This window comes from Oncorhynchus nerka, linkage group LG23, assembly GCF_034236695.1.
Source record: "Oncorhynchus nerka isolate Pitt River linkage group LG23, Oner_Uvic_2.0, whole genome shotgun sequence".
Taxonomy (NCBI): Eukaryota; Metazoa; Chordata; class Actinopteri; order Salmoniformes; family Salmonidae; genus Oncorhynchus; species Oncorhynchus nerka.
The window spans coordinates 30,122,116-30,140,630 of NC_088418.1; the positions used below are offsets into that span (position 1 = coordinate 30,122,116).

General features: G+C 42.2%; 1 protein-coding gene across 2 annotated transcripts in view; it reads left to right on the forward strand.

Moving 5' to 3' along the window:
- Positions 1–18,515, forward strand: part of lrp2b (low density lipoprotein receptor-related protein 2b) — a 116,444-nt gene that overhangs the window by 96,489 nt on the left and 1,440 nt on the right. The window contains exons 67-80 of one of the 2 annotated variants that reach the window (XM_029629669.2): positions 5,781–5,912; positions 9,667–9,792; positions 10,090–10,233; positions 10,596–10,761; positions 11,070–11,198; positions 11,537–11,757; positions 12,111–12,293; positions 12,390–12,509; positions 12,832–12,919; positions 16,705–16,769; positions 16,946–17,072; positions 17,275–17,344; positions 17,502–17,639; positions 18,180–18,281. In XM_029629669.2, coding sequence (XP_029485529.2) covers positions 5,781–5,912; positions 9,667–9,792; positions 10,090–10,233; positions 10,596–10,761; positions 11,070–11,198; positions 11,537–11,757; positions 12,111–12,293; positions 12,390–12,509; positions 12,832–12,919; positions 16,705–16,769; positions 16,946–17,072; positions 17,275–17,344; positions 17,502–17,639; positions 18,180–18,281 — 1,811 coding nt within the window. The remainder of the gene's footprint in view (positions 1–5,780; positions 5,913–9,666; positions 9,793–10,089; positions 10,234–10,595; positions 10,762–11,069; positions 11,199–11,536; positions 11,758–12,110; positions 12,294–12,389; positions 12,510–12,831; positions 12,920–16,704; positions 16,770–16,945; positions 17,073–17,274; positions 17,345–17,501; positions 17,640–18,179; positions 18,282–18,515) is intronic. The other variant, XM_029629670.2, reaches the window with a different exon arrangement.

Here is an 18,515-nt window from a genome sequence, read left to right on the forward strand (position 1 = left end):
GTATCACAATTCCAGTGGGTCAGAAGTTTACATACACTAAATTGACTGTGCCTTTAAACAGCTTGGAAAATTACAGAAAATGATGCCATGGCTTTAGAAGCTTCTGATTTTTACATAATTTTTGTTAATTGGAGGTGTAATTGTGGATGTATTTCAAGGCCTACCCTCAAACTCAGTGCCTCTTTGCTTGACATCATGGGAAAATCAAAAGAAATCAGCCAAGACCTCAGATGTAAAAAATTGTAGAACGCATGAAGGTACCACGTTCATCTGTACAAACAATAGTACGCAAGTATAAACACCATGGGACCACACAGCCGTCATACCGCTCAGGAAGAAGACGCGTTCTATCTCCTAGAGCTGAACGTACTTTGGTGTGAAACGTGCAAATCAATCCCAGTACAACAGCAAAGGACCTTGTGAAGATGCTGGAGGAAACAGGTCCGAAAGTATCTATATCCACAGTAAAACGAGTCCTATATCGACATAACCTGAAAGGCCACTCAGCAAGGAAGAAGCCACTGCTCCAAACCTCTCTATAAAAAAGCCAGACTACGGGTTGCAACTGCACATGGGGACAAAGATCATACTTTTTGGAGAAATGTCCTCTGGTCTGATGAAACAAAAATAGAACTGTTTGGCCATAATGGCCATCGTTATGTTTGGAGGAAAAAGGCCAAAGAACAAGCCAAAGAACACGGTGAAGCATGGGGGTGGCAGCATCATGTTGTGGGGGTGCTTTGCTGCAGGAGGGACTGGTGTACTTCACAAAATAGATGGCAACATAAGGGAGGAAAATTATGTGGATATATTGAAGCAACATCTCAATGGGTCCAAATGGACAATGACCCCAAGCATACTTCAAAGTTGTGGCAAAATGGCTTAAGGACAACAAAGTCAAGGTATTGGAGTGACCATCACAAAGCCATGATCTCAATGCTATAGAAAATGTGTGGGCAGAACTGAAAAAGCGTGTGCGAGCAAGGAGGCCTACAAACCTGACTAAGTTACACCAGCTCTGTCATTATTGTGGGAAGCTTGTGGAAGTCTACCCAAAACGTTTGACCCAAGTTAAACAATTTAAAGGCAATTCTACCAAATACTAATTGATTGTATGTAAACTTCTGACCAACTGGGAATGTGATAAAATAAATCAAATGAAATAAATCATTCTCTCTACTATTATTCTGACATTTCACATTCTTAAAATAAACTGGCCTAAAACTGGGAATTTTTACTAGGATTAAATGTCAGGAATTGTGAAAAACTGAGTTTAAATGTATTTGGCTAAGGTGTATGTATTCTTCAACTGACTTCAACTGTATCTGTGAAGGAACTGGCCGTACACACTGGCCATGCACACTAAGAGGCTTATTAAAATGGTAAATGGACTGGAAACATTTTCTAAATCTGTAAATAATTATTGTAAAACAGATGGGTTAAAAAATAGGTTAAAATACAGGCGATTGATCCAAGATGGCGTAGCAGTCAGACGTGTTTGTCTTGTCCTGTGTAAATGGTCGTTTTCCTCATTTTTTTCTGTTTATATTTTTTTCTAATTTTCCATCTACGAACTGAATATACTTTCCTGCAACCCGCCTCACCCAATGTCATATGGTTCTGCTATTTTTATACTTTAGAATCGGAACACCCATCAGAAGCTAGCCAGCCAGCTAACTAGCTAGTAGTCAGTTAGCCCCTGCTAGCGGTCTTCACCGTTAACTCGGACACCAGCCAGCTTCAGCTCGGTCAATACCTGCCAGTCTGCACAGCGCGATATCAACCCAGAGCATATCCGATTGCTTTATCTCTACCTCATCACCGGATTCTTGCAGCAAGCCCTGGACCATTACACTGGATCGTCACAGCTAGCTAGCTGCAATCGAGTGGCTATTGCTGGTTAACACACCTGTCCCGAAGCAAGCACCAGTTAGCCTTGAGCTAGCTTCGAGCTAGGCCTTCTCCCGGCTAGCCGAAGAGGTCTACCAGCTAATTCTTGGTCTACTATACCTCTTTTGCCAATTGGCATGGACCCTTTATTGCCAACACGGAACCCCACCGATCTATCACGACTGGTCTGCCGACGTAATCGTCCGAGGTGTTTTCAGCAGGCTTTTCCGTTGCGACGTTGCCGAAGCCCATCTGCTATCCTCGGCCCACTAGCTCTGAATCGCCATGTCTCCAGCTCGCCTAGCGTAGTAGTGGCTACCGAAGGCTCCCTGACTCATTGGACCCTATGATCACTCGGGTATACATGCCTCTCCCTAATGTCAATATGCCTTGTCTATTGTTGTTTTGGTTAGTTATTATTGTCTTATTTTACTGTAGAGCCCCCAGCCCTGCCCAACATGCATTAGAGAGCCCTTTTGTCCCACCTCCCCCCACACATGAGGTGACCTCACATGGCTTAACTGGTGCCTCTAGAGACAAAACCTCTCATCGTCACTCAATGCCTAGGTTTACTCCACTGTTCCCACATCCTACCATACCCTTGTCTGTACATTATGCCCTGAATCTATTCTACCATGCCCAGAAATCTGCCACTTTTACTCTCTGTTCCAAACGCACTAGGCGACCAGTTCTTATAGCTTTTAGCCGTACCCTTATCCTACTCCTCCTCTGTTCCTCTGGTGATGTCGAGGTTAACCCAGGCCCTGCAGCCCCCAGCACCACACCTGTTCTCCAGGCACTCTCATTTTTTGACTTCTGTAACCATAAAAGCCTTGGTTTCATGCATGTTAACATCAAAAGCCTACTCCCTAAGTTTGTTTTATTCACTGCTTTAGCACACTCCGCCAACCCTGATGTCTTAGCCATGTCCAAATCCTGGCTTAGGAAGGCCACCAAAAATTCTTACATTTCCATCCCCAACTACAGCATTTTCCGACAAGATAGAACTGCCAAAGGGGGCGGAGTTGCAATCTACTGCAGCGATAGCCTGTAGAGTTCTGTCATACTATCCAGGTCTGTGCCCAAACCATTCGAGCTTCTACTTTTAAAAATCCACCTTTCCAGAATCAAGTCTCTCACCGTTGCTGCTTGTTATAGACCCCCATCAGCCCCTAGCTGTGCCCTGGACACCATATGTGAATTGATTGCCCCCCATCTTTCTTCAGAGTTCGTACTGATAGGTGAACTAAATGTATAACACACTGGCCGTCCTACAATCTAAGCTAGATTCCCTCAATCTCACACAAATTATCAAGGATCCTACCCGGTACAACCCTAAATCCGTAACCATGGGCACCCTCTTAGATATTATCCTGACCAACTTGCTCTCTAAATACACCTCTGCTGTCTTCAACCAGGATCTCAGCGATCACTGCCTCAGTAATGGGTCCGCGGTCAAACGACCACCCCTCATCACTGTTAACCTCTTAAGTCGACCCTCTACTTTTTTTAACATTCTGTTAAAAATCGCGCAACATTTCAGCGCCCTGCTACTCATGCCAGGAATATAGTATATGCATTTGCTTAGTCTGTGTGGATAGAAAACACCCAGACGTTTAAAAAACTGGTTAAATCACTGCTGTGGCTTTACCAGAACGGCATTTACATCGAAAAGCACAGGAAAAACTGATCACTGAAAATGGGAAAATATATCCATGCGCTACTTGAACCCATTGATAAACGTGAACCACAATTAATTGACTGAGGTTGCAGTACCTACAGCTTCCACACGGTGTCTAGAGTCTTGTCATTTCCCTTCGAGTTTTTTCTTGGTCAAACACATGCAGGACACCAGTATCTCCTCCGGTCTAGGACCGGATATTTTCGTTGAGTTTCTAGCCGGACATTTTTCCAGACGGACAGCTAATGATCTTTACATCGCCTCCTGATGAATTTTATCGCTTATTAACGTTTACTAATACCTAAAGTTGCATTACAAACATATTTCGAAGTGTTTTGTGAAAGTTTATCGTCGACTTTTTGAATTTTAAAAAATGACGTTACGTTTTGAAACGATGTTTTTTTCGTTTATCACACAGTCTACATATAACGATATCTAGGCTTTATATGGACCGATTTAATCGAAATAAAGACCCAAATAGTGTTTATGGGACATCTAGGAGTGCCAACAAAGAAGATGGTGAAAGGTAATGAATGTTTTCTATTTTATTGTGCGGTTTGTGTAACGCCGAAATGCTAATTATTTTGTTTACGTCCCCTGTGGGTCTTTTGGGGTGTTGCATGCTATCAGATAATAGCTTCTCATGCTTTCGCCGAAAAGCATTTTAAAAATCTGACTTGTTGCCTGGATTCACAACGAGTGTAGCTTTAATTCGATACCCTGCATGTGTATTTTAATGAACTTTTGAGTTTTAACTAATACTATTAGCATTTAGCGTAGCGCATTTGCATTTCCAGAGCTCTAGTTGGGACGCAAGCGTCCCGAGTAGAAGCAACAGGTTAATACCCTCGTAAAACTGACTATACTACCGATCCTTGACTTCGGCGATGTCATTTACAAAATAGCCTCCAACACTCTACTCAGCAAACAGTGCCATCTGTTTTGTCACCAAAGCCCCATATACTACCCACCTGTGACCTGTATGCTCTCGTTGGCTGGCCCTCGCTACATATTCGTCGCCAAACCCACTGGCCCCAGGTCATCTATAAGCCTTTGCTAGGTAAAGCCCCACCTTATCTCAGCTCACTGGTCACCTTAGCAACACCCACCCGTAGCACGTGCTCCAGCAGGTGTATTTCACTGGTCATCCCCAAAGCCAACACCTACTTTGGCCGCTCTTCCTTCCAATTCTCTGCTGCCAACGACTGGAACGAATTGCAAAAAGCTGGAGACGTATAGCTCCCTCTCTCTCTCTAACTTTAAGCATCAGCTGTCAGAGCAGCTTACCAATCACTGTACCTGTACAGAGCCAATCTGTAAATAGCACACACAACTATCTCATCCCCATATTGTTGTCTATCTTTTTGCACCCCAGTATCTCTACTTGCACTGTACGTTTTGTTTATGCCATTTGTAACTCTGTTGTTGTTTTTTGTCGCACTGCTTTGCTTTATCTTGGCCAGGTCGCAGTTGTAAATGAGAACTTGTTCTCAACTGGCCAACCTGGTTAAATAAAGGTGAAATAAAAAACAAAAATAAAAAACAATGCTAAAGGTTATAAAATCAACAAACTTTCCTGCAGAGCATAAAAGCATGTCTACCTCCTTTCATTAAGTATGTCTCCTACACTGTTCAAACAGACACCATTCCAAAGCAACACACAATAACTAAGATCAATAATTAACACAGTAATTAAAATCAACGCACTCAAACTGACAAGAGAAACACTTGAAACTGTTGAAGGTGAAGTTGATGGTACTTGTATATAGCAAGGTTTGAATGAAATTAAACACACTTTGGGCGGAATTAAACAACATATTTGACAAACTAACACATTTAAAATGTATAAGTGAAGATGCATTGTCCTTATGCAGATGCTATCTTCACATGATCTATTATGTAAAGTAGGTCATTTACCTCAACCTTTCTCCACCGCAATTCCATGTATTTGATGTATTCAAACACCACTGAAACTAGTGAACTAATCAGCAAAGGGTGTGCAGGTGTTGGAGTACAACTAAATTATGGAATGGCTGGTGGGCCTCGGGGATTGGGTTGAGAAAGGCTGATCTACCTTACTTTAATCCTACTTTCATAGCCTGAACCAGAATCCTTCACTTTAAACGATTGTTTATTACTGTGATCTTATCACTTTCTCCATTTGATTTAGACAAATGGAGAAAGTGACCCAATGTGTGCCCCGTTTCAGATTTTGGCCATGACCGGACCTGTGAGGAGAAACTGTGTCAGCACGAGTGTACCAACCTGAACAGGACCGGCTTCATCTGCTCCTGTAGACCTGGATACAGAGTGGACCCGGACAGCACCTTCAACTGCATAGGTACACACATATAAAGACATTCTCACTAGGGTTGACCCAATTTAGTCGTCTGGTCGATAGGCTGTTTGTTGTTTGACCGAGATTTCTTTAGTTGAGCAAAAAATAAATAAATCATGGTGTACAAGACACCTGTCTGAGTGGACTACTCCATTGTGGAGGCTGTGGGGATGGCGCAGTCCATCACTAAGGCATGTGCTACTGAAATTGTATATGGTTAAGGACAATGGTACAAGACTAATATTTTTTTAGATATATTTTATAACAAATGCGCTTTCTCCCTCGTTTGATAGTGGTTGCTGTCCGCTGTTCTGAAACATGAGTGTGCCTTTGAATTGGTGCCTTTTCCTAGACCATGTTGCTATGTGCATAATAGCAAAGTTAACCAGTATATTGGTGTTGAGAACAATGTGGTGGAGGCAGCAGCAGAGTTAGGAGACGAGAAAACAGCCCTTGCCTTAATTGTCTAAGAAAAGTGAGGAGAGAGGAAACCCAAACTTAATTAGGTCTATAATCAAGAGCCTAACTGTTAAATGTGCCTGTTTTTTTAATCATCCATATATAGTTTATCTACAGAAATAAGACAGATCCTGCTTGTGTTGCCTGTTTGAGTGTTTGTTTAATAGCCTACTGATTCCCGTGAGTACCAAGCCTCATGCAAGACAACATGTCGGATAAACAATTTCACACATTCGGCTGTTTTTAATATTTGCTGTGCTATAATTTTTTTCATTAGAACAGACTCTCTGGTATTACTTGTTTATTTAGTGTTTATACTGTTGTCAGGAAAATAATATTTATAATAACAATAAGCCTCCTTTTCTTGATCTCCTTGTTATTGTTATTTTCATGATCATCGTTATAAATAATGTCATTATCATTACCAGGGTTAGTAGTTTATAAGCTATATGGAATTGTTTTAAGAAGGTCATACCAAGGATAATTTTGCTATTAGATGTTTTGAATTTTAAGATGCCTTGAAGTATCAAAAAAAATATATTACAAAAAATATTACAAAAACAATTTTAAAAAAACAAACTATTAGCCCATTCAAACGCATTGAATAACAGATTCATTACACGGAACAACAGATAGTCCCAAACCAAATCTAAAGGCCGTTTGTTCTGAAGGGTCTGTCCTATATCTCAGAGATGTAAGACAGATTAGGAAACATTTAACCCCTTATTTTTGTCACTAAACAGTGTCCATATACTGTTTTGTTTCAACTAGTACAATGGGACCTTCAGACTAGTATTTTGAGGCCTAGAGCAAAACAAGACTCTCACCTTTACACAGAGGGGTCATATTAGTGTGTAGCCCAAACCGTTTGGGCGCTACAGACAGACGTTGGCAAATCGGTTGTACCGACTGCAGATGAGTCCCAAGACGCTTGTGGGGGTGTCATAGAGCAAGATTCTCGTCTACGGAAGTGTTACTTAGGCGGATGCGGTCGACTGAGATGCGTCCAATGTCAAATTGATATCTCTAGCTTAAACTGACAGACTTTAATGGGGGTTTTTGTACCATGCGAGTTTGATTTCCACGAGGGCGCGGACATCGACCTTAGGTTAATTATTTAATCAGACAGAGCGCTTTAAGTACCAGACAAGCCCAGTGCATATAGTTGATTTGATTAAAACTCATAGGATGTGTCTATATATGGACAAATACACGTTTAAAATATGTTGACCTATCACGATACATACATGCCACACACACTCCAGAATTCACTTGAACAACATTCAACTTAGACTACACCCACGCAGACATAAGCAACATGAATATTGTTTATTAACTGGATCGTTGCTTTCATTCCATCTCTTCCTTGTAGAGTTGTTGTTCACTGAAAACAATGAAACACAATCAACGCAGCGTAGATAACCCTCTGAAAGAACATGAAACAAAGTGTTTGTTGTAAAAAACTCCTTTTTGTGGTTATATACAGTATTGGTCAATTCTTTGTCCAAAACATGTTTTGCTTAGAAAATAAGATTTAAGTCCATGTTTACAATATGGAGGGCAAACTCACTTCCTGACATGCACCCACCCCTACCTAGACCTTGCTACCCTATAAACAATAACAAGCACATATACAGTGCCTTGCGAAAGTATTCGGCCCCCTTGAACTTTGCAACCTTTTGCCACATTTCCGGCTTCAAACATAAAGATATAAAACTGTATTTTTTTGTGAAGAATCAACAACAAGTGGGATACAATCATGAAGTGGAACGACATTTATTGGATATTTCAAACTTTTTTAACAAATCAAAAACTGAAAAATTGGGCGTGCAAAATTATTCAGCCCCCTTAAGTTAATACTTTGTAGCGCCACCTTTTGCTGCGATTACAGCTGTAAGTCGCTTGGGATATGTCTCTATCAGTTTTGCACATCGAGAGACTGACATTTTTCCCCATTCCTCCTTGCAAAACAGCTCGAGCTCAGTGAGGTTGGATGGAGAGCATTTGTGAACAGCAGTTTTCAGTTCTTTCCACAGATTCTCGATTGGATTCAGGTCTGGACTTTGACTTGGCCATTCTAACACCTGGATATGTTTATTTTTGAACCATTCCATTGTAGATTTTGCTTTATGTTTTGGATCATTGTCTTGTTGGAAGACAAATCTCCGTCCCAGTCTCAGGTCTTTTGCAGACTCCATCAGGTTTTCTTCCAGAATGGTCCTGTATTTGGCTCAATCCATCTTCCCATCAATTTTAACCATCTTCCCTGTCCCTGCTGAAGAAAAGCAGGCCCAAACCATGATGTTGCCACCACCATGTTTGACAGTGGGGATGGTGTGTTCAGGGTGATGAGCTGTGTTGCTTTTACGCCAAACATAACGTTTTGCATTGTTGCCAAACAATTCAATTTTGGTTTCATCTGACCAGAGCACCTTCTTCCACATGTTTGGTGTGTCTCCCAGGTGGCTTGTGGCAAACTTTAAACGACACTTTTTATGGATATCTTTAAGAAATGGCTTTCTTCTTGCCACTCTTCCATAAAGGCCAGATTTGTGCAATATATGACTGATTGTTGTCCTATGGACAGAGTCTCCCACCTCAGCTGTAGATCTCTGCAGTTCATCCAGAGTGATCATGGGCCTCTTGGCTGCATCTCTGATCAGTCTTCTCCTTGTATGAGCTGAAAGTTTAGAGGGACGGCCAGGTCTTGGTAGATTTGCAGTGGTCTGATACTCCTTCCATTTCAATATTATCGCTTGCACAGTGCTCCTTGGGATGTTTAAAGCTTGGGAAATCTTTTTGTATCAAAATCCGGCTTTAAACTTCTTCACAACAGTATCTCGGACCTGCCTGGTGTGTTCCTTGTTGTTCATGATGCTCTCTGCGCTTTTAACGGACCTCTGAGACTATCACAGTGCAGGTGCATTTATACGGAGACTTGATTACACACAGGTGGATTGTATTTATCATCATTAGTCATTTAGGTCAACATTGGATCATTCAGAGATCCTCACTGAACTTCTGGAGAGAGTTTGCTGCACTGAAAGTAAAGGGGCTGAATAATTTTGCACACCCAATTTTTCAGTTTTTGATTTGTTAAAAAAGTTTGAAATATCCAATAAATGTCATTCCACTTCATGATTGTGTCCCACTTGTTGTTGATTCTTCACAAAAAAATACAGTTTTATATCTTTATGTTTGAAGCCTGAAATGTGGCAAAAGGTCGCAAAGTTCAAGGGGGCCGAATACTTTCGCAAGGCACTGTAGTTACTTAACTTTCTACCTACGTTTTCCCCAGATATCAACGAGTGTGAGGTACATGGGACTTGCCCGCAGGTCTGCAAGAACACCAAGGGCGGGTACGACTGTGAATGTGCCCCCGGGTACCGCAAAGTGGGCAATGGCAACCAGTGTGAAGCTGAGGGTGAGTTCACACCTCTACCATACTGTTGTTTAGACCAAAGCTTTGCTTTAGAAATATGCTAATTGCTAAGTATTTAGCTAATTATAGACCAGTTGTCTAATTTGCAAATTAACAGGCCTATTAATTGACTGTTTGGGATTTCAAAATAATCTCCATAATATTATACACTATTATGAACAAAGAGTAACAATATTGTTGTTATTACAGTTGCTATTAATTTATCGATGTTTCTGGAGAAATGTTTTATGGGGAAACTTTAAAAATGAACTCTTTCCTACTTCAACACAAACTTACCAGGTGCCGGGCCTCTCCTGTTGCTCCCAGAGAATATCCGTATCCGGAAGTTCAACTTGCAGATGGAGGCCTACCATGACTTCCTCGAGGAGCAGGAGCACATCATGGCTCTGGACTATGACTGGGACCACAACAACACTGGACTCAGTATGTCACACAAACAAAATTAGCTGCCTCCTATGACCCAGACAAAATAGCTACGATAATACTAAAAATACTATTTTATTTGTATATTTTAATTTAATTTAATTTTTATTTTTAATTTACAAAGAAACAAAGAAACATTATGTTTCCAAAGAAACCTTACTTATCAAAGTCAGGAATGCATATTCAAATACATGTTTAACATGTTAGTTAAACTTACATGGAAAACCTTAATTGTCATCAATATCATAAAAAAGTTACTAATTATATTCAAACGTGACTAAGTAATGCAAAATAATAATCCTGACAAAAATAAGTTCTCCATGTTAAAAGAGAGCTGAGTAAGCTCTCCGTGTCTTTCTCAGGTATGGTGTATTTCACGGTGGAGGGGAAGGACAATGCGGCAGGCGCCATCAAGAGGGCATATATACCCACAGTGGATGACAATAGCAACAATATTGCCGCCGCTGTCGACCTGGGCATCAAATACATTACCACACCAGATGGCATCGCTGTTGACTGGGTCGGAAGGTAGGACGGCATGGCTGCGCCTCTTTTATTTATTTATTTGTTTGTTGTTTAGATTCCCTTGTAATGAAGAACTGGGCATAATCCCCTACTGTGTGGTTTTGTGTTTCATTCATATTCTGAAATGTTCACATTATGGAAATGTAATGTAATCTGTTAGCTAATACATATTGATCACTGAAATTGTCATAGCAGTGGTATCTACACATTACTTGTTATATTTATGTTAATGGCTGTGAATGACTTTGATATGCAGGGCTATAACATGTTTGGGACATAACATAACATGTTCTTTATTTTCCTGTGAATAGGAACCTGTACTGGGCGGACTCGAGAGTCAAGAGGGTAGAGGTGGCCATGCTGGACGGGCGCTACAGGAAGCACCTGGTCAAGACGGACATTGACCATCCCTCTGCTGTGGCTGTCAATCCTCGACTGGGGTGAGAATCATTGTAGGCTGCAATGAGTCTGGGGCTTGTATTGGGTGCTGTGGATGATGCTTCGAGAGGCTCACAATTGTTTTGTCCCAAACAATTCATACACATAGAAAATGTGAACTGGTTTCAACTGCAAAATTGATGGATCATCGCAGTACGACAGTTTTCACAATTGACGTGCAAGCAGTCATGGATGAGACATGGTCATATTTGTCGTTGACCTCGGAATTCTTTGGACAAAAAAATCTGACATTGTCTGAAAAGCCCATTGCAAAATAAATCTACTGAAGGTGAAACACTTATCCCTCATTTTCCTTTTCCACTTTACCATCTTCATCCAGGATGCTGTACTGGGCGGACCGCGGAACCGCGGCCAGGATCGAGTACTCATGGTTGGACGGGCAGCACCGGAATGTCCTGGTGGCCGACGGCCTGGGTTTTCCCACAGGCCTGTCAATCGACTACGCCAACGGTGACCGGGTCTACTGGTCCGATGCCAAGGAGAGTCGCATTGAGTCGGTGCTACCTTCTGGAGAAGACCACCGCACTGCACTGTATATTGGTGAGGCTGGAGGGCGGAGTAATACACCATGGGGTGGAGCGAAACACGAGGCCTGAAAATAGTCTATTTTTTATCGTTTGCTTTACTTGTACAAAACTCTATCATACGATTGCCATGCCTCTCTGTGACAGTCGGCTGACTTACTATTCAAACTTGATGCTTTTTAAATTCTTTAAAGGGACATTACACTCAATCTAAGTTTGTGGAGAAATGGTTTGTTTTGACATTGGACTACTTATAGGTCTGAAAATTAACAGAAATTTAAGGTGGGACATTACATGGTGTCTAACCCTATTTTCTTTCATCGGTAACCTGTCATTTCTAACCCCTGTAATTTGTCTCTGTGGTCCCAGATGTGCGGTACCCTTTCAGTGTGAGTGTGTTTGAGGACCACATTTACTGGAGCACGCAGGAGAAAGGGGAAGTGTTCCGACAGGACAAGTTTGGCCGTGGCACCAAGACCAAGCTGCTCACCGCTGGGCCCTGGCTCACCCAGATCAGTGTGTACCAGCAGCAGAGATACAACTCAATAGGCAGTGAGTGACACTTCAAACATCTCTTGTGTTTCCTGTTTGAGAATAAATTAAAATGCCGTCTAGGTTTAAGTGACATTGTTTACTTGTGTCTGTCAGTGAAAACCCCTTGTAAAGGGACCTGTAGTCACTTGTGTCTGCTCAGACCTGGAGGCTACACCTGCGCCTGCCCTGAGGGATCCAGCTTAGTCTCTGGCAGCAACACAGACTGTGATGCAGGTACCACTGCCTCCTCCATCTTGGACTGATGACTCTGTCTTGTATTGTAAATGTCAATTATCTGTATCTTGTTCCTCTTGGTTTGACTGTTGTGGTTGCATTAGGTTTTTAATCTATTTTGTGTGCCACAACAAAATTGGAAGAGCTGTAGGTGGGACAAAAATACATGTTTTTGAGACACTGTTCCAAACTTTAGTATTGGGCAGAGACAGGATATGATGTAATACCTTAAACAGAAAGTAACACTATGAAGGAAACTGTGCTGAAATTGTGCTGACTATTGTTGACCATGTATTAACCTTTGAACTCTGACCTCTGTCAGGATTTGACCCCCCACCCACCATGCCCCCTCCATGCCAGTGTATAAATGGCGGAACATGCTACTTTAATGACAACAAGGCCATGTGCATGTAAGTTGGCTGTTACATTAACTTGTCCTATTAGTGCCATTTTTAAGTGTCCACGGGTCCTTAAAAAGTATTAGTCTTAAATACATTTATCTGATTTAAAAGCCTTATTAAATCCTAAAATGTCTTAAATTCAGTATTCAAACGTCTTAACAAATGTGACGGAGAGGACTAGAGTGTTTCCTTTATATTGTGCCGCTGCTAAGGATCCGCCACTTTTTTTCAATTTTTGCCTAAAATGACATATCCAAATCTAACTAGCTGTAGCTCAGGAGCTGAAGCAAGGATATGCATATTCTTGATACCATTTCAAAGGAAAAACTTTGAAGTTTGTGGAAATGTGAAATTAATGTAGGACAATATAATGCATTTGATTTGGTAAAAGATAATACAAAGAAAAAAACATGTGTTTTTTTGTATTGGTTTTGTACCATCATCTTTGAAATGCAAGGGAAAGGCCATAATGTATTATTCCAGCCCAGGCAGAATTTAGATTTTGGCCACTAGATGGTAGCAGTGTATGTGCAAAGTTTTAGACTGATACAATGAACCATTGTATTTCTGTTCAAAATGTTCTATCAAGACTGCCCAAATGTGCCTAATTGGTTTATTAATAACTTTTCAAGTTCATAACTGTGCACTGTCCTCAAACAATAGCATGATATTATATCACTGTAATAGCTACTGTAAATTGGACAGTGCAGTTAGATTAACAAGAATTTAAGCTTTCTGCCAATATCAAATATGTCTATGTCCTGGGAAATGTTCTTGTTACTTACAACCTTATGCTAATCGCATTAGCCTACGTTAGCTCAACCGTCCGATCCTGTAGAGGTTTTAATTGTTGCCACCACGGCAAAAAAAATACATAAAATTGAACATCAAATAATACCCGAGGCACACTTTCGAAGATGTTGAAGAGCTATCCAACCACATGTCTGTGTGCGCACATCAGGTGCGTGTGCCAGTGCGAGTCGGTCCGTTTCCAGAGAAGAGAGATGAGAGCAGTAATAAGTAGCCTAATAAGTAGCAATAGTAGCCTAATAAGCCTATACAATTTGATAGACAACACGAACATTGCCCTCTTATCGAAGCAAATGTGCGTACATCTGTCATTTCGGTGATTAGGCTACACAAGTTCCTGCAGATGTTTTGGCTCTAAAAGCCATTATTTGGTCAACAATAATGTGCTTGAATTAATCTGCTTCCTGCAATGAAAGTATGTATCTGCCCTGTCCCTGTTTTGTCCTGGCTCTCACTTCCGCTCACCTATTTAAACATGGAGTGAAGGGAGAGATGCATTCTGATACGTGCAAGCATACTGACAGTTGAGCAACATTTCAAAATGTAATTGTGTGAAAGACAGTTTTTTTAAAATAACTACTTATACTATTGTTAAAAAAAGAGGAGAGTCTCAGCTTTATGGGAGTGTAACAATTGTTTCTCTACTGTCAATACAGAGGAAATAACACCACTTTACAAACAGAGTATGTCATTGAGCGCACGTAGCTGGCTAGTGGTGGCTATTCTGGGAGTAGAACCTATTGGTCAGTCTGTTATTTTTAGCCATGATGCTCCTGTACTTCCCGCATCTGAGTGATGGAAGCGGGGAGAACAGGCCGTGGCTCGGGTGGCTGAGGTCCCTGATAAACTTCTTGGCCTTCCTGCGACACCTGGTCTGGTAGGTGTCTTGAAGAGCAGGCAGTGTGCAACCCATGGTGCGTTCAGCTGAGTGTACCACCCTCTGTAGAGCCTTGCGGTCAGCGAGGGTGGAGTCGTCGTACCAGACTGTGATGTAGTCTGACTGTATGTTTTTGATGTGAGGGCCTGATGGGACAGGCTGAATTTCTTCAGCCTCCTGAGGTTAGCTGTCGTTCCTTCTTCACCACAGTGTTAGTGTGGTTTGACCATTTCAGCTCTTTGGAGATGTGTACACTGAGGAACTTGAAGTTTTTGACAGTCTTCACAGCGGCCCCACTGATGAGGTTGGGGGGCGTGCCCAGCCGGGTTCCTCCGGAAGTCCACAATCGGCTCCTTTGTTTTGCTGACGTTAAGAGGTTTTTTACTTGGCACCACACCGTCAGTGCCTACCTCCTCCCTGTAGGCCATCTCATCGTTGTTGGTAATCAGGCCTACTACTGTCGTGTCGTCAGCACTCTGTGTGAGGCCATGCAGTCGTGGGTATACAGGGAGTACTGGAGGGGACTGAGGACATACCCTTGTGGGGCCCCCATGTGGAGGAGGTAATGTTGCCTACCTTCATCATCTGGGGGCGGCCCGTCAGGTAGTCCAGGACCCAGTTGCATAGGGAAGAGTTCAGTCCCAGGGCTGTGCGCTTTGTGGTGAGCTTAGTGGGCACAATGGTTTTGAAGGCCGAGCTGTAGTCGATAAAAAGTATTCTCACATACAGTACCAGTCAAAAGTTTGGACACATCTACTATTTCAAGGGTTTTTCTTTATTTTTACTATTTTCTACATTGCAGTGAAGACATCAAAACTATTAAATAACACATATGGAATCATGTAGCAACCAAAAAAGTGTTAATCATATTTGAGATTTTTCAAAGTAGCCACCCTTCGCCTTGATGACAGCTTTGCTGGATCTATTGGGGCGGTAAGCAAATTGAAGTGGGTCTAGGGTGTCAGGTAACTAGCCTCTCAAAGCACTTCATGATGACAGAAGTGAGTTTAGTTCAGTTACCTTTGCTTTCTTGGGTGCAGGAACAATGTTGGACATCTTGAAGCAAGTGGGGACAGCAGACGGGGATAGGGAGAGATTGAGTATGTTTGTAAACAATACAGCCAGCTGGTCTGCGCCTGCTCGTGAGGAAGCGGCTAGGGATGTCGTCTGGGCCGGCAGCCTTGCAAGGGGTAACACGCTTAATTGTCGTACTCACGTCGGCCACGGAGAACGAGAGCCCACAGTCATTGGGAGCGGCCAGCGTCGGTGGCTCTGTGTTATCCTCAAAACGGGCGAAGAAGGTGTTTAGCTCGTCTGGGAGCAAGACGTCGGTGTCCGTGACGTGGCTGGTTTTTCCTTTGTAATCCGTGATTGTCTGTAAACCCTACCACATATGTCTCGTTGTGTAGACTTTTGTTCCACCCTCAACTCTAACACACTAACTGCTCAACAGGACCTTGTTAAGCTGACTCAGGTGTGTTTGAGCAGTGCAGGATCAAAAGCCTGCACACCCAGTGGCTTGGATTTCCAGATGGAGAGTTGACCACGTGTTTTATACAGTAACATAGCTGTATATTTGACTTTAAGTGGTTTTCACAGTGGTTTCGTTATGATATTGAGCATCATTATACTAAACTTGATATTGGTATCGAAGCCAAAATTCTGAACACTTAGGCCTAGAGTTTGTGATTTAGTTAATGATTTGCCCATTTGGGGTAGCCTAAACAAATGCAGATGGGCAACCCCATGCTTCAGCCATCTATATCCTAGCCACTATGCTACTACATCTGTTAGGCTACAGGAGCATTGCTAAAATAGCACACCTGCCTGATAATAGTATGAGCCATGTACTGTAGGTTATAGCCTTTGGTGAAATTCAAACATAAAAATACTACCTTTTGCCAACATGGAGTGGAATATTAGCAGATGTGTGGCGCTTGCAAACCTCAAAATTGGTATTGATTTGCTTTCCAAGTGGCATTAAAAAGTCTTAAATTCAACAAATAACCTGAACATAACGTGTGACTCTGTCCTTATTATGGATAGCGTACGAGCCCTGCCGGTGTTACCTCTCTCTGTATAACATTGGTTACATTTTTTTCCTCAGATGTCCTCCAGAATGGCAGGGAGACTTTTGCGAGATAAACATATTTGGGGTGGTCGCATCTTCAGGTACATGCTACAGTTCATCCATGATCCATCGTTATTTTGTTCATACATATTTTTTTTCCATACCACAAGATGCCAATGTCTTTCCGTCTCCCCTTTGTCTCTGTCTTTCTCCCTTTCACCTCATATCCTTCTCTCCCTTCTCTTTCACCCTCTCTCTCTCATTCTCTCCCTCCCAGTGGGTATAGCCATCGGGGTGACTGTACTGATAGTACTTCTACTTGGGGGTCTGGTCTATGCTGCCCAGAGGAAGGCCAGTGTCACGGAGACAATAAGCCGCATCATGCCAAGTATGCCTAGCTTCAGGTGAGCCACAGTTCCACAGGTACTGCCACACTATATCTTGTCCACTAGCCCACTAGAATCTCAATGGATGCTAATGCTAAAGCTAGCCCCCCCATCTCATTAGATTCTAAATTCTAAGCTAAGTTTCCTCATAATACAGAGCTAATATCTGTGTCCTAATCCTTTCATTCATACCAAGTGTACTTTTATTGGATATTTTCAGGGGTTCCCCATATCAAAGCTCTGACCCATCAAAGGAGGAGGGGAGTGACCCGGGCCCAAGCATCAAAGCGGTTTGTCTGATCATGATTTCTTAATAACCCATAAAACAAAAACATTAAAGTATTTCAATCAGTATTTTCCAGCACACAGACGCCTACGAGACTGTGGTTAGCTTATGTTCATGCAAGGGGTCTCTTTACATAGTCTTTACGGTCTATGTCTCATCAGGAGCCCTGTACTGCTGTTCCTATGGAGGAGGCAGGGGGGAAGAGTTTTGAGAACCCCGCCTATGCAGCTGAGGGGGATGAGAGACCTGCCCCTAACGGCATCACTACTGCCATCCTTATGCCCAATGGGACAGCAATGGTCAATACACCAAATATACTTTATTAGCGAATATATGTACTATGTAACCTTTTATTTAACTAGGCATGTCAGTTAAGAGCAAATTCTTATTTACAATGACGGCCTACACCGGCCAAACCTGGACGATGCTTGGCCAATTGTGCGCCGCCCTATGGGACTCCCAATCAGGGGCGGATTAGATACAGCCTGGAATCGAACTAGGGATGCAGTGCCTTAGACCTCTGCGCCACTTGGGAGCCCTATAATGTACTGTATTCTGTTAAATCATCCCAATGTGGATTTCAGCAGTTCTATGATTTTATTTGTACTAAGACAACACTTGCGGGTCACATCCAATCAGCTTGTGGGCCATATTGAAGACCCTTGATTTGGAGTTTCAATTGAGAGCTAGTTAAAACGTGTATTATTATTGTTTTTCGGGACATGCACAGGGCAGTATGCCAATCTCATTCAGAACATAGAACATGAGGAAGACCACCCTGTCGACTGTATCTTGCGTGTAGTTCTGAACTGTTCTTTATGATGTCCTTGGTTCTATAGGGGAACATTGAGAACCCGTTGTATGCTGAGGTTCGTGTGATAGCTGAGCCTGACCCTGAGCCCGACGCTAGTGCCACACCTGCTACTACTTTATCAGTCGAGGTAGGCACCATTTGAAAAAACAAACATTTAGGGGCTAGTTATAGTTCACATCTAAAATAAAAGCTGGTCAGCTTGTTTTCATTTTCATGGGATAGTTAGCTTTTTAAAGTTTTAGCTGACTTTTGACATAGGGCGAATTATCCCTTTAAATGTAACTCAAACAGACTGACAAGTTTTGATTTTGAGGTGAACTATCCCTTTAAAATATCAGACAATAGAGTAAAATCTTTACAG